We start from the raw sequence: 15,478 nt of genomic DNA, 5'->3' as shown, positions 1-15,478 counted from the left end.
GTGTGACGTTTGTCTCAAAAATATATGCACGTGCCCGCTAATACACAAACTTGCATTCAGCAATTCACAAGCAGAAGTGAATATTTACAAATGATATGTCATGCAAATGCATGTGAAAATTGTGCATATGTTTGTGGATCTGAAAAACTTGAAAATTTTGCTTAATTTTGCCGATCTCTAAAACACATGAACATTACGGACATATTTGTGGATGTCATAAACGTGACAATCAGAGACATATTTGTGAATCTCAAAATGCTGTGACACGTCATAAAGTCAAGTTTGTTATAACCTACTTTACATGACAATGGCACATAGCATGTCAAAGACTTACTGATCATGTGAAGTACAGCAATGCCAAGTTGTGGTAAAGCTTCATTAACTAGAGTGGGATTTGGATCTTACAAACCCAATTCCCAGAGGTGGTAATTTTACTAAATTTTGCTGGCCGAACCAACCTGTAATCATCAGTTGTTGGTCAGGTACTTTGTCAGGTATTATTATTATTATTATTATTGTCATTATTATTATTATTGGTCCGTCAGTCTGTCTGTTTCACATACACCTGTCTTGCCTGCAGCTATTTTAACTCCCAAAACACCCAAAAGTTTTAATTGAAAGTTTAAAATGGCTTACCTTAGCCAGAATCCAGCCACACATTGTGACCAAGGGTAAATAAAATCCAAACCAAGTAGTGCCAGTTTTGTTGTTGAAGAATTCTCCTTCTCACTTTCTCAGTCTTTTATGCCACCTGTCCCAGCTTTTTGGAACGTGTTGCAGCCATAAAATTCTAAATTAATGGTTATTTGCTAAAAACAATCGAGTTTATCAGTTTGAACAATATATATCTTGTCTTGTAGTGTATGCAATATAGGTTGAACATGATCTGCAAATGATTGTACTCTGTTTTTGTTTATGTTTAACACAACGTCACAACTTCATCAGAATTGGGTTTCTACAGAGAGATTGTGAGGAGTTCGGTGAAGAAATGTAAAGGTTGCTCTGGAAGACCTCTACCTCTTGGGTTAAACCTCTATGTTACTCTCCACAGGAGTTACTTTTAAGAATGGAGTTGTCTCAGAGGGACAGGCTCTCTGAGCTTGTCGAGGAGCTCACCACTTCTGGACAGTTGCAGCTCAACAGGGAAAAAATCAGGGAGGTTAAGAAGATATGCAAGTAAGTCATATTCTTTTATTTTTACTTTTTATTTTTTTTGAACTCATACGATTCCAGCCATTTTCAGAAAAGACAACCCATACAGTGTCACAGTTTTTAACGTTTTGACAGATTTTTTTTTAAGACCCCCATAATATTGTGTTAATTAAATTATATACACATCAAATCTATCAAATGAAATAATACACTCTAGTGTTTCCCAAATATTTGAAATCGACTTGGGTGGTTGGACGCCGGCGGGCGTGGGGCAAATTTGTTTTTTTTGTTATTTTACACTTCATATCGTGGTTTCTAGTGAATTTTCAGAGTAACAATTGTTACCACATTACTCAGTGACACCACATTTTTTGCACTTATTTTGTATTCAAAAAAAAAATTAATAAAATTAATAAAATAAGACTATTATTGGATCGTAACAGAGTGGGCGGGCTTGTGATAGTTTTGCGAAGGGTTTAAAGCCGGGTTGGGGTGATGAGAGTGTGTCTTGTTCAGTTGAATATAGGGCTGAAAGATTTTGGGGAAAAAAAATATTGAGATTTTTCCGACTGATATTGCGATTTTGATTTAATTTGTGATTTTCTTGAAATCAAGCTTCAGTGCAATTGTCTCAATGTACAGTAACATTTACAAACATGAGACAAAATGCCATTTTGCCATCAAAAACATTAAAAGCTATTACTTTACTCTTAATGCAAGGACTCTAAAGAGTTTTTGTGAAGGAGGCAGTCCTTTTTGAAGTTTTTAAAAATGGTTCAATTATTACTGTTGTACTTTCCATCAAGTATAAATATGTATTTATGTGCAATTGTGTGTATAAAAATCATTTTTTAACCCCAAAATGTTTTACATTTTGTGCTAATGTACATGTTCTTTGTACATAAGTCAATATTTTCCCCATATTTTTGCTAGACTTAACTGCTTCAAACAGAGACTGGGGGCTTAGCGGTATGGCTTGAAATTCTGACCCGAGCGTTTTTAATAATTACAGACCTGTATCCAACTTACCGTTTTTAAGTAAGATTTTAGAAAAACTGGTTTTCATCCAGTTGAAACATTTTTTAAATACAAATAATATTTTGGAGAAATATCAATCTGGTTTTAGGATGAACCACAGTACGGAGACTGCTCTTTTAAGGATTTTAATTGATATTAGGTGCACTGCAGATGTGAGAAAACTCACAGTCTTGGTGCTACTGGATCTAAGCGCTGCTTTTGATATAGTAGATCACCAAATTTTATTAAATAGACCTAAAAATCTAGTGGGCATATCTGGTACTGTTTTTGACTGGTTTTATTCCTATCTCACAGACCGATATTTCTTTGTAAGTATGGATACTTATTCCTTCAAAACCCATGAAATTAAATGTGGGGTTCCCCAAGGTTCGATTTTAGGCCCCCTACTTTTTAATCTTTATATGCTTCCCCTCGGGGATGTCATCAGGGGACACAGCATCAGCTTTCACAGCTATGCTGATGACACGCAGCTGTATATTGCCGTGTCTCCTGATGACACAGGACCCATTGATACCCTTTTAAATTGCATTTTAGATATCAAGTCATGGATGGCAGATACTTTCCTACAGCTCAATCAGGACAAAACTGAGGTTTTAGTTATCGGTCCCGAAGGTCAGAGAGAGAAGCTTTTACCAAAACTACACATTTTTAATCCCTCATATTGTGTGAAGAACCTTGGCGTCATTTTTTACTCTGAGCTCAGTTTTATTCCTCATATTAAAAATGTAACCAAGATCGGTTTTTATCACCTTAAGAATATCGCCAGAGTCCGCCCGTTTCTCTCTCAGGCTAACACGGAAGTGCTGATGCATGCTTTTATTTCCTGTCGTTTGGATTACTGTAATGACCTGCTCTCTGGCCTCCCAAAAAAGAGCATTTCACCACTGCAACTACTGCATAATTCAGCCGCTCGGGTGCTGACGAGAACCAGAGGGCGGGAGCACATTACGCCAGTTTTGAACTTGCTGCATTGGCTCCCTGTGTGTTTCAGGATCGATTTTAAAGTACTTTTATTAGTTTATAAATGTGTTAATGGTCTTGGGCCATCTTATTTATCTGATTTGCTTTTATCATACCAATTCTCGCGGATCCTGAGGTCCTCTGGCGCCGGCCTTTTATTTATTCCAAGGGTGAGGACCAAAATGCATGGCGAGGCTGCATTCAGCCGTTTTGGTCCTCACCTTTGGAATAGCCTGCCAGAGGACATCAGGTCTGCAGAGACTGTTGATATTTTTAAGAGGAAGCTCAAGACACACCTTTTTAGTTTGGCTTTCAACAACTTTTAAATAATTTATCTTTTCTTTTGATTGAAGATAAAAAAAATTCTATGTTATCTTACTGATTCTAGTTCTTAGACTATACTACTGTTCTGTCTTTTAGTTTTGTTGCACTCTGCTGTTGTCATTTTTTAGCTCCAGTGTTTCCTCACGGGGGAGCCTCCGCTTTGAGGGAGGGGTGGCTGCCCTTCCCGCGGGGGCTGTCATCGCAGGGACCCCTTGGGTCTGGGTGGCCAGCGGCCTCTACACTTTGTGTGGGGTCTGCCTGTCTAATCTGGGCCTCTATGGTGGTGGCGCCCCTGTGGCCGTGGGCTGTCATTCCCCTCGGCGCGGACAGCTCCCCTTGGGTACCCTTTCCTCATATGGTTTCTCTGTGCCTTGTCATGTCTTTTTAACACATTTTATCAGGTTGTGCACTTTGTGTGGGTGTGTGTGAATGATTGCTGATGTACTAATGGATATCTGTCTTGGGTTTGTTGGGAGGGAGGGCATGAACGGATTTTTTTTTTTGTAATTATCTATGTTTTGCTTTGAATGTTTTAAAGCACTTTGAGTTGCATTTTTATGTATGAAAAGTGCTATATAAATAAAATGTGATTGATTGATTGATTGATTGAAATACATATCATGGTATTATTTGAATCCTTTGGTCCTAACGGTACTGGTGAGTGGAAAAATCACAACGAGAATTTTTGTGATTTATGCCGTCGGCGATTTCCGGCCGGTGTTAGAAAGTGTGCTAAATTGCTAGTGTGGCCCTCGCCTGTTTTTTTTGTCTAGATATGTGTTGATTGTAATATAACATTTCTGTTCATAACTGCTGGATCTCCACCCTTATGCGGTTCTAGTCAGGCTTCAGTAAAAAGTCTACTGTACACCTAAGCACTTACTTTGCTATTCTCGACTCTGCATTTCACATTAGCGATTAGCACACTTAGAGACCCCTTGTTCGCCTTCGTGGTGAAAACGCTACTTGTTAGTGGGGTTGTTTATTTGTCACATCGGAGGAGATGATGCGCAGCATGCAGCTCGTTGCTGGTTTGCATGGACTTACATATAGTAAAAATAAAGACCGTGCAGCTTCAGGGCAAGCTAGCTTAGCGCTTAGCATTCAAGCAGCCACGAACGAAATGACTTCCGGGAGTACGGGCGACAGCGTGTAGTAGGACAACGCTTTTTAAAATTTCTTAAACAGTTCGGCGCTGGACCTGCCCACAGGAGCATGCCACAAATGGTGGCGGCGAATTAATGTTACATGCGGTATCTACGGTCGCGACCCATTTTGTTTTTTGGGGGGGAGAAAAATTTTTTTTTTTAATTTAATTCTCTTGAAAACCTCTTGGGCGGCCGTCCGTTTACTTGGCTGTAGCGACCAAGTACATGGTGTGAGAAACACTGCATTCTTATTTCACCAGGATAAAGTTAGATTCTACATTTCTTCAGCTTTTTTGAACGTTCTATATAAATGAAATTAGTTGAGTAATTTATTAAGGGATTTATTAAAGGGAAGTGCTCCAACTTTGACAGGGCAGGTGTGCAGCGTGTCAGCAGCCGCAGGTGGAAGCCCCTCTGTGATGCGGGTCAGGTTAAAGTGTACCTGTGGTTGTCAGATGAAAAAATAAGTATGATTTAATCATGATCTAAAATAAAAATGCATCCGAATGCGTTTGGTTACACTGGTTGTATTTAAGCAAACTTAAAATATTTTAGCTCACAGGACCCCTTTGTCCTAGACCTCATGGCAGCAAATGCGTGTAAATATACTTGCTCCTTGTTGGCCAGTAGGAAGCGAACCTGGATCGATAGTGGCTGTCGCTGGCATGACCTGCTTGTACAGGAATTTGGTCTTTAAAAAAGCTGTCATGGCTTAATACAAATCTTATGGATGTCTCAATAACAAGTGGAAAAAAAAGGATAATCACTCGGGTTAAACATAAATATGTGGTGACTTGAATTGAGAAGCGAATTAGCTGTTAAAAATGAACGCCGAATGCGTATTTCCAGATTCAAGTCACATCACACAAACACACGTCTATGTGTATATGTATATGTATGCATGTGTATATATGTATGTATACAGTATAAGTTCCTGGTAACACACATTTCTGTGGCCCAGGTGGTTTGCATTTCCACCACAACTCATAGTTTTTGATATGTGTATGTATATATGTATATATATATATATGTATGTGTATGTATAGATCTATATATATATATATATATATATATATATATATATATATATATGTATATATATATGTATATATATATATATGTATATATATGTATATATGTATATATATACGTGTATATATATATATATATATATATATATACGTATATATATGTATATGTATATATATATATATATATATATATATATACATATATATATATATATATATATGTATACATATATATATATATATATATATGTATACATATATATATATATATATATGTATACATATATATATATATATATATGTATACATATATATATATATATATATATATATATATGTATACATATATATATATATATATATATATATATATGTATACATATATATATATATATATATATATATATATATATATATGTATACATATATATATATATATATACGTATATATGTATACGTATATATATATATATATATATATATATATATGTATACGTATATATGTATACGTATATATATATGTATATATGTATACGTATATATGTATACGTATATATATACGTATATATGTATACGTATATATATATACGTATATATATATATATATATATACGTATTTATATATATATGTATATATATGTATAGATGTGTATATGTATATATATGTATATATATGTATATGTTGCGGAAAGCTAGGACTGTCAGTGAATATAGGGAGATTCAATGGCTTTAATCGCACTTCAATCCACTTAACAGAACACAACAGCTTGCTCATCGCGGCGCATACACACTACCGCAAAACCGCGCGAATCTGCCACTAATCGCTAACGGCTAACAGACCACGGACTCGATAGGACCCTTTAGCTGTCCAACAATATGCCCGACCTAAATTAACAAAGAGGACCCATTAGCTGCCCGAAAACATGCCTGGTGCTAAAGCACACAAATTAAACAGCAAACAATGCATGTGCAAACAAAGCAGTAATGAGGAATTTATAACAATATATTTATTTATTTATTTATTTATTTGTTTGTTTGTTTTTTGTTTGTTTGTTTGTTTGTTTGTTTGTTTGTTTGTTTGTTTGTTTGTTTGTTTGTTTGTTTGTTTGTTTCCGGCGCCGTGCGAGTGGCAGCCTGCTACAGTAGCTCCGGCTCATCGGTGAGCCTTTTCGTGTGTTTTTGTTCTTTAATATTACTCTACCTTATACCTTTTTCATATAGTTGATAGTCGTAACTTGCGTAGCAATGGACACCCAAACTGCGGTATTCTTGCTGCTGCTGATGGCTATTTTTTGCGCGATCGTGTCCGGCGACTTGGCTCGGAGCCGAGCCCCCATTGTTTACAGCCGGAATCAGCTGTTAGCACTCCGTGCTAACCATGCGCCGGCTCCCGGGGCGAGACCCGATATCCCCCGTGAGCTGAGGAGGAAGAGACGGGGATCTCGTGCGGGGGTTAAACGCCGGGAAAGGAGGAGACGATACCATCCCGTCCTCCCGTCTGTTATCATGGGGAATGTTAGATCGCTCCCCAACAAGATGGACGAGCTAGAGCTTACCCGGCACGAGAGGGACTTCCGGGAGGCTAGCCTGATGCTATTCACGGAGTCGTGGCTAACAGCGCTAACGCCGAACGCGGTCGTAGAATTGGACGGCTTCCAAATCATACGCGCGGACAGGACGCTGGAGAGTGGAAAGAGGAAAGGAGGAGGGCTGGCTGTGTTTGTGAACAATAGATGGTGTAATCCTGGGCACATCACGATTAAGGAGCAGCTTTGCAGCAGGGATATTGAGCTGCTAGCTGTTGGCATGAGGCCATTCTACATCCCGCGAGAGTTTAGTCATGTGATCGCGGTGACAGTCTACGTCCCACCAGCTGCCAGCAGCGACACAGCCTGTGATGTCTTGACTGCAGCAGTGAGCAGGCTACAAACACAGCACCCAAATGCCCTGGTACTCATGTCTGGTGACTTCAATCATGCCTCCCCTTCCTCCTCTCTGCCTTCATTCACACAGTATGTCACCTGCCACACCAGAGACAATAAAACACTGGACCTTTTCTATAACAACACCAAGGAGGCATATACATCACTGCCCCTCCCCCCGCTGGGCAAAGCTGATCACAACCTGGTGGCTCTCCAGTCTGTGTACAAACCTCTGATCCGCAGGCAGCCAGCTGTGACCCGCACGGTTCAGAGATGGTCTGGAGAGGCCAAGGAGGCCTTAAAGGACTGCTTCAGCACAACTGTGTGGGAAGTATTCAGCGATGCTCACGGGGAAGACATTAGTAGTCTAACGGACACTGTTACAAACTATATAAATTTCTGCATGGAGAACACCATACCCACCAGGACAGTAAGGTGTTTCTCCAACAACAAACCCTGGATCACACCAGACATAAAAGCTCTCATGAAGGAGAAGAGGAGGGCTTTTGCGTCAGGCAACATAGAGGAGCGGAGGACTGTGCAGCGCCAGCTGAGGAGGAGGATCAGAGAGGGGAAAAGGTCCCACAGGAAGAGGATGGAGGAGCAGCTGCTGCAGAATAACGCCAGGGGAGTCTGGAGGGGCCTGAAGACCATCTCAGGCCACGGACAACCCAAGACCCGGACTGGGGGGGACCTGCAGTGGGCAAATGAGCTGAATCTCTTTTTCAACAGGTTCGATCAGATGCCTGCCTCCACTCAGTCTCTCCTGCTGCAGCCTCCACCTACTCCTCCTGCTGGGCGTGTCATCCCCTCCCCTCTTTTCTCCACAGTCTCCAGTTCCCAGCTACACCAGATAGCCACCACTCCCTCCTGTCCAGCCTTGGCCTTCACATCTCAGGTGAGGAACCAGCTGAAGAAGATGAAGGCGAGGAAGGCAGCGGGTCCAGAGGGAATCAGCCCCCAGCTCCTCAAATCCTGCGCAGACCAGCTGTGTGGAATTGTCCAGCACATGTTCAACCTGAGCCTGAAGCTGGGCAGGGTCCCCCAGCTATGGAAAAAATCCTGCCTGGTCCCGGTGCCAAAGACCCCCCCCCCGAAGGAGCTCAACAGCTTCAGACCAGTGGCGCTGACGTCTCACCTGATGAAGATCCTGGAGAGGCTGGTCCTTGTCCACCTGCGCCCCCTGGTGAGCTCCTCAATGGACCCACTCCAGTTCGCATATCAGCCTGGCATCAGTGTGGATGATGCCATCATCTACCTCCTCCACACTTCACTCTCCCACCTGGAGAAGGCGGGGAGCACTGTGAGGATCATGTTCTTTGATTTCTCCGGTGCTTTCAACACCATCCACCCTACTGGGAGACAAGCTGGAGCGGGCGGGGATGGCGCACCACCTCACCACATGGATCCAGGACAACCTCACGAACCGGCCACAGTATGTGAGGACACAGGACTGTGTGTCTGACGTGCTCCTCTGCAGCACTGGTGCCCCACAGGGAACTGTCTTGGCTCCCTTCCTGTTCACCCTCTACACCTCGGACTTCAACTACAACACCCCTACCTGTCACCTGCAGAAGTTCTCTGACGACTCTGCGATTGTCGGCCTCATCACAGGCGGAGATGATCGGGAGTACAGAGAACTTACTCAGGGTTTTGTGGACTGGTGCCAGCAGAACCGCCTCCTGATCAATGCGGGGAAATCCAAAGAAATGGTGGTGGATTTCGGTAGGCGCCAGCACTCTTCACCTGCACCAGTGAATATCCGGGGAACAGATGTTGAGAGAGTCTCAACTTACAAGTACCTGGGTGTTCATCTGAACAAAAAACTGGACTGGTGCGACAACACAGACGCCCTCTATAGGAAGAGTCAGAGCAGACTCTTCCTACTCAGGAGACTGAGGTCTTTTGGGGTTCAGGGGACACTCCTCAGGAACTTTTATGACTCGGTGGTTGCATCGGTCATCTTCCAGGGAGTGGTCACCTGGGCAGGCGGCGTCTCGGCCCGGGACAAGAAGCGGCTGGACAAACTGGTCAGGAGGGCCGGCTCTGTCCTGGGCTGCTCCCTGGACTCTGTGGACTCGTTGGAGGACAGGAGGATGTTGGCCAAGCTGTCATCAATGCTGGGCAACCCGGACCACCCCCTCCAGGGCACCCTAACAGCACTCCACAGCACCTTCAGTGACAGACTGTTACACCCTCGCTGTGCAAAGGAGAGATTCCGCCGTTCCTTCTTGCCTGCTGCTGTCAGACTCTTTAACAAGAACATTGTGTAGTCTCTACAAACTGGCGGACATTAGTGCAATTGTGCAGTCCTGCACCTGAGCTCATATCGTGCAATACCCAATATTCCCCACTACTGTAATACCGTGCAATACTCAACATTCCCCACTAATGTTAGTCTAGTTTTATTTTTATCCAATGCTGTCCCTTACATTTCACTACAGCACTGCAGCACTGTCACTTACTTAGAGTATATTTCCTCTGTACTATGTACAGGCCAAAATGAGTGTTCCTCATATTTTTTATGTAGATGTAGGTTGGTGTGTATATACATGTGTATATACACATGTTACTGCGTATATTTACATAGGCTTGATCCTAAATGTTTGCCGTCAATGTTATACATTAATGGCCACATTATGCCGCCGCCCCTGTGTGACCTATATCTTTGCTGCTGTAACAATGAAAATTTCCCCACTGTCGGATCAATAAAGGCATTCTTATCTTATCTTATCTTATATATATATATATATATAATTACTCATTGCGACTTTATTTGTGCACATTAAAAGACTAAATAAACACAGCAAGAAGCCGGGCTGAATTTTCTAGTCTTGCACTCGGACCAATTCGGCATCGTCCGCAACTTGGAGAAGTGTCTGGCTTGCCACGTCATTTTCTGCCACAGTGAACTCCTGGCTTGCAATTTCCATTTCTGTGATTGAATCCAAAGTCCCATCCCTTACGCACTTTCCGATTGACATACTGTAGAACTGCAAACTAAAATGTCCTACAAGTTACTTTAAGTGAAACATCTTACTGACAGGGGCGAACGCCGGATGAGGGTTGCTGCTTGGTAGCCTGATGGAGAGCGCACACTTATCCCTGCATTGGAAACTTCTTAAGCATGTGAATCCATAACAGCTGTAAATCAAAAAAACGTGCAGAAAAATGTCATAGTTTATTATTAGTGGATATAAGGCAGTGATTTATGCAAACATTTGCATTTTATATTCAACAGTTGGTTTTCTTTTAATATACTGTATTTTCTGGACTATAAACTGCAACTTTTTTTTCCTTAAATTTTGAGCCATGCGGCTTATAGTCCAGTGCGGCTATTCTGTGGCTTTTTCTTCCACCGCTCTAACTGGAATGACAGTTCATGACAATTCAATACAATACTTTTCCCATTAACTGGATGTGACTGCAGGTGGAGGAGTTCATTAGGCGATGGCGCCATAGACTGGGTTATTGCATTAGGTGCTGTAATGCTTTGATTTGATGTTTTCCTAGAGGTCCATGAAGTTCACATGAATGCGATTGGCTGATGTTACGTCTGTTCTGTTGTTTCGATGTGAAATGCTATTGTTGATTTAGCACGTCGTGTGTGTTAGATTAGCTGACTTTATTAACATAAAACAAGACAGGTGCATATGTAGAATGTAGTAGAACAATAGATGGTGGAGACTGGCGGACATTAACTGACAAACTGGAGTTGCAGTCGGCAGTGAAATGAAGATAAGTCCTGTTTATTTTCTCTTGGTTCTCTTCTGTTTTGATCAGCAACGTTGCTGCAATGTTAAAAGGCACTGTTAGGAAAGAATCTGCCTCTATACAATTTTATTTATATAGCGCATTTCATAACAGCTAGAGCTGTAACAAAGCACTTTACACACAATACAATAAATAGAACAAAAACAATAAAAGACTGTGATAATGTATTAAGAAATATCGACATAAATAATATATAAATCTAAATAAAATATAAATAATGAAGCCAATAAATTGACATAAAAAACTACATACAATTGACACTGGAAAAGAGCCGAAAATTTCAGGTCTGATCAAAAGCCAGAGAAATGTGTCTTCAACCGGGTTTTAAAAATGGACAGAGAGGGGGCTTGCCTAACAACCAATGGGTGGTCATTCCAGAGGGAAGGACCAGAAGTTGAAAAGGCTCTATCCCCTCTGAGGCTCCTCTTGGTCCTCGGCACCTCAAGCAGCGCCTGGTCTGCAGACCTGAGGCTGCGGGAAGGTGCGTAGGAGTGGAGGAGCTCAGAGAGGTACGCAGAGGCCAGGCCATTTAATGACTTATAAACAAAAAAGAGAATCTTAAATTGAACCCTAAAATGCACTGGGAGCCAGTGAAGGGAGGCCAGAATTGGTGTTGTGCTCCATCCTCCGAGCTCCAGTTAGTAGGCGGGCAGCAGAATTTTGGACCAACTGCAGACATTTGAGGGACGAGTGCATTGCAGTAATCTAGCCGAGATGTAACAAAGGCATGGATGACTGTTTCTAAGTGCTGATGGGAAAGGAAGGGCTTTACCTTAGCCAGCTGTCTAAGGTGAAAGATAAGATAAGATAAGAAGGCCTTTATTGATCCCACAGTGGGGAAATATTCAGTGCTACAGCAGCAAATATATAGGTCACAAAGAGACGGCGGAATAATGTAGCCATTAATGTATAACATTAACGGCAAACACTCAGAATCAAACCTCTGTAAATATACGCAGTAACTATATGTATATACACACCAACATACAGCTACATATAAAGTATGAAGAAACACTCATTTTAGCCTGTACATAGTACAGAGGAAAAATACTCTATAAGTGATAGTGCTAAAGTGAAATAAAAGGAACAGCATTTGATAAAAATAAAACTGGACTAACAGTAGTGGGGAATGTTGAGTATTGCACGATGTAAGCTCAGGTGCAGGACTGCACAATTGCACTAATGTCCGCCAGTTTGTAGAGACTACACAATGTTCTTGTTAAAGAGTCTGACAGCAGCAGGCAAGAAGGAGCGGCGGAATCTCTCCTTTGCACAGCGAGGGTGTAACAGTCTGTCACTGAAGGAGCTGTGGAGTGCTGTTAGGGTGCCTGGAGGGGGTGGGCCGGTTGTCCAGCATTGATGACAGCTTGGCCATCATCCTCCTGTCCCCCACCGAGTCCAGGGAGCTACCCAGGACAGAGCCTCCTGACCAGTTTGTCCAGCCGCTTCTTGTCCCGGGCCGAGATGCCGCCTGCCCAGCTGACCACTCCCTGGATTTCCCCGCATTGATCAGGAGGCGGTTCTGCTGGCACCAGTCCACAAAACCCTGAGTAAGTTCTCTGTACTCCCGATCATCTCCGCCTGTGATGAGGCCGACAATCGCAGAGTCGTCAGAGAACTTCTGCAGGTGACAGGTAGGGCTGCTGTAGTTGAAGTCCGAGGTGTAGAGGGTGAACAGGAAGGGAGCCAAGACAGTTCCCTGCGGGGCCCCCGTGCTGCAGAGGAGCACGTCATACACACAGTCGTGTGTCCTCACATACTGTGGCCGGTTTGTGAGGTTGTCCTGGCTCTATGTGGTGAGGTGGTGGGCCACTCCCGCCCGCTCCAGCTTGTCTCCCAATAGGGTGAGCTGGATGGTGTTGAAAGCACTGTAGAAATCAAGAACATGATCCTCACAGTGCTCCCCACCTTCTCCAGGTGGGAGAGTGAAGTGTGGAGGAGGTAGATGATGGCATCATCCACACTGATGCCAGGCTGGTATGCAAACTGGAGTGGGTCCATTGAGGAACTCACCAGGGGGCGCAGGTGGACGAGGACCAGTCTCTCCAGGGTCTTCATCAGGTGAGACGTCAGCGCTACTGGTCTGAAGCTGTTGAGCTCCTTCGGGTGGGGGGTCTTTGGCACCGGGACCAGGCAGGATGTTTTCCACAGCTGGCAGACTCTGCCCAGCTTCAGGCTCAGGTTGAACATATGCTGGACAATTCCACACAACCGGTCTGCGCAGGATTTGAGCAGCTGGGGGCTGATGCCATCCGGACCCGCTGACTTCCTCGCCTTCGTCTTCTTCTGCTGGTTCTTCACCTGAGATGTTGTGAAGGCCAAGGCTGGGCAGGAGGGAGTGGTGGCTGTCTGGTGTAGCTGGGTGCTGGAGACTGTGGAGAAAAAAGGGGAGGGGGTGACACACCCAGCAGGAGTAGTAGATGGAGGCTGCAGCAGGAGAGAGTGAGTGGGGGCAGGCATCTGATCGAACCTATTGAAAAAGAGGTTCAGCTCATTTGCCCACTGCAGGTCCCCCCCAGTCCGAAAAAAGCTTGACTTTACAACAGCGCTGATTTGCTGGTCCAATTTAAGATCACTGTCCATTTTAAAACCCGAGTTTGAGACTGTTGGCTTCAGATATGAAGCCAGGGGGCCCGGGACAACAGGGTGGGATGGAGACGAGCCGCTGGGACCGAACACCATTACTTCTGTTTTCTTTTCGTTGAAATTTAGTGACATCCAATCTTTGGTGTCCTCTAGGCAGGACAAAAGTTGTCTTAAGGAGGCAGCCTCTATTTTGCTTAGCGGGATATAGATTTGACAGTCCTCCGCATAGCAGTGGAAGGAAATGCTATGTTTTCTAAGGATGGAACCCAGGGGCAGCAAATACATTGAGAACAGCAATGGCCCCAAAATAGAACCCTGTGGAACACCATAAGATGGAGGGGCAGAGCGGGACTCAGAGGAACCTAGGCTAACAGAAAAAGTCCTGCCACCCAAATAGGATCTAAACCACTCTAGAGCGCATCCACTAATGCCCACTTGATGTTGCAAGCGAGTCAAAAGAATACTGTGGTCTACCGTATCAAAGGCTGCAGTCAAATCCAACAAAACGAGACATATGTGGTCTCCAGTGTCATTTGCCAGGAGGATGTCATTGAAAACACATAGAAGGGCTGACTCTGTGCTATGCATTTACTTGCAGCCTGACTGGAAAACTTCCATGACATTGTGTTTATCTAAGTATGGTCTTAGCTGTGAGTGCACCACTTTTCCAGAATTTTAGACATAAAAGGCAGCTTGGAAATGGGTCTAAAATTTGATAGCACAGCTTGATCAAGGCCAGTTTTTTTCATCAGGGGTTGCCCTGCAGCATGCTTAAACTGTTGGGGGACCACACCAGAAGACAGGCTGCTGTTGATAATGGCCCAAACCAATTAACCAATTGTTGGGACAATCTCCTGAAAGAAGTGTGGAGGAATGGAGTCATAAGGGGAGCCCGATGGTTTCATATGGCAAACCACTTCCTCCAAAAATGTCAAAGAAACCGTCTCAAAGGAATCGAACACTGCTGAACAAGGAACTTGGACAAAGGGGTCAAATGTGGCATTCGAAACAAGAGCCCTAGCTGTAGCAACCTTGTCAATGGAAAAACTGCAAGAATTTGTCGCACTTTTCAGGGGACGAGTCCGTGCAAGTCGGTTGACGGGGCTTGAGTACAGAGTCGATTATTTTAAATAGCACACGTGGATTTTGGCGATTTGCTTGAATCAGACATGACAAATGGTCTCTCGTGGACTCCTTCACCTTTCTCTGATAACGACGCCAGCAGTCCTTTACACATTATACCCTATCCTTTTCCTTTTCAAGGTCAGCAAACAATACACCAAACAACCATAGGAGGGCGTTCTAAGGCTGCATATAAACCTGCATTACATATTGACTTTACAACGGGCAGAATAACCTGTAGTGTATATCATTTCACATGTTATTGTAACCCACATAAAGATATCATAAAAGCTATTAAAATGTATTCATAATTTCAACGGTTAAAATCTAATATTGTGTTAGATAAGTAATTAAAATTGTATGATAAAAATACAATTTTATTGTCTATCAATCCATCTATACAAAATAGTGTACTGTTTCT

The 15,478-nt window shown here is 43.0% G+C and overlaps 1 protein-coding gene across 4 annotated transcripts in view; it reads left to right on the top strand.

Annotated features, from left to right (window-relative positions):
* uvssa (UV-stimulated scaffold protein A) overlaps nt 1-15,478 on the top strand; it is a 160,479-nt gene that overhangs the window by 19,067 nt on the left and 125,934 nt on the right. For all 4 annotated transcript variants that reach the window (XM_086024187.1, XM_086024186.1, XM_086024185.1 and 1 more), the window contains one exon: nt 1,052-1,176. In XM_086024187.1, the coding sequence (XP_085880313.1) occupies nt 1,052-1,176 (125 nt within the window). The remainder of the gene's footprint in view (nt 1-1,051; nt 1,177-15,478) is intronic.

This window comes from Filicampus tigris, chromosome 2 (genome assembly GCF_054856515.1).
Source record: "Filicampus tigris isolate MCC_2025a chromosome 2, RoL_Ftig_1.0, whole genome shotgun sequence".
Lineage (NCBI taxonomy): Eukaryota > Metazoa > Chordata > Actinopteri > Syngnathiformes > Syngnathidae > Filicampus > Filicampus tigris.
The sequence above is the reverse complement of the archived record's forward strand: the minus strand, read 5'-3'. Positions and strand labels throughout refer to the sequence as shown.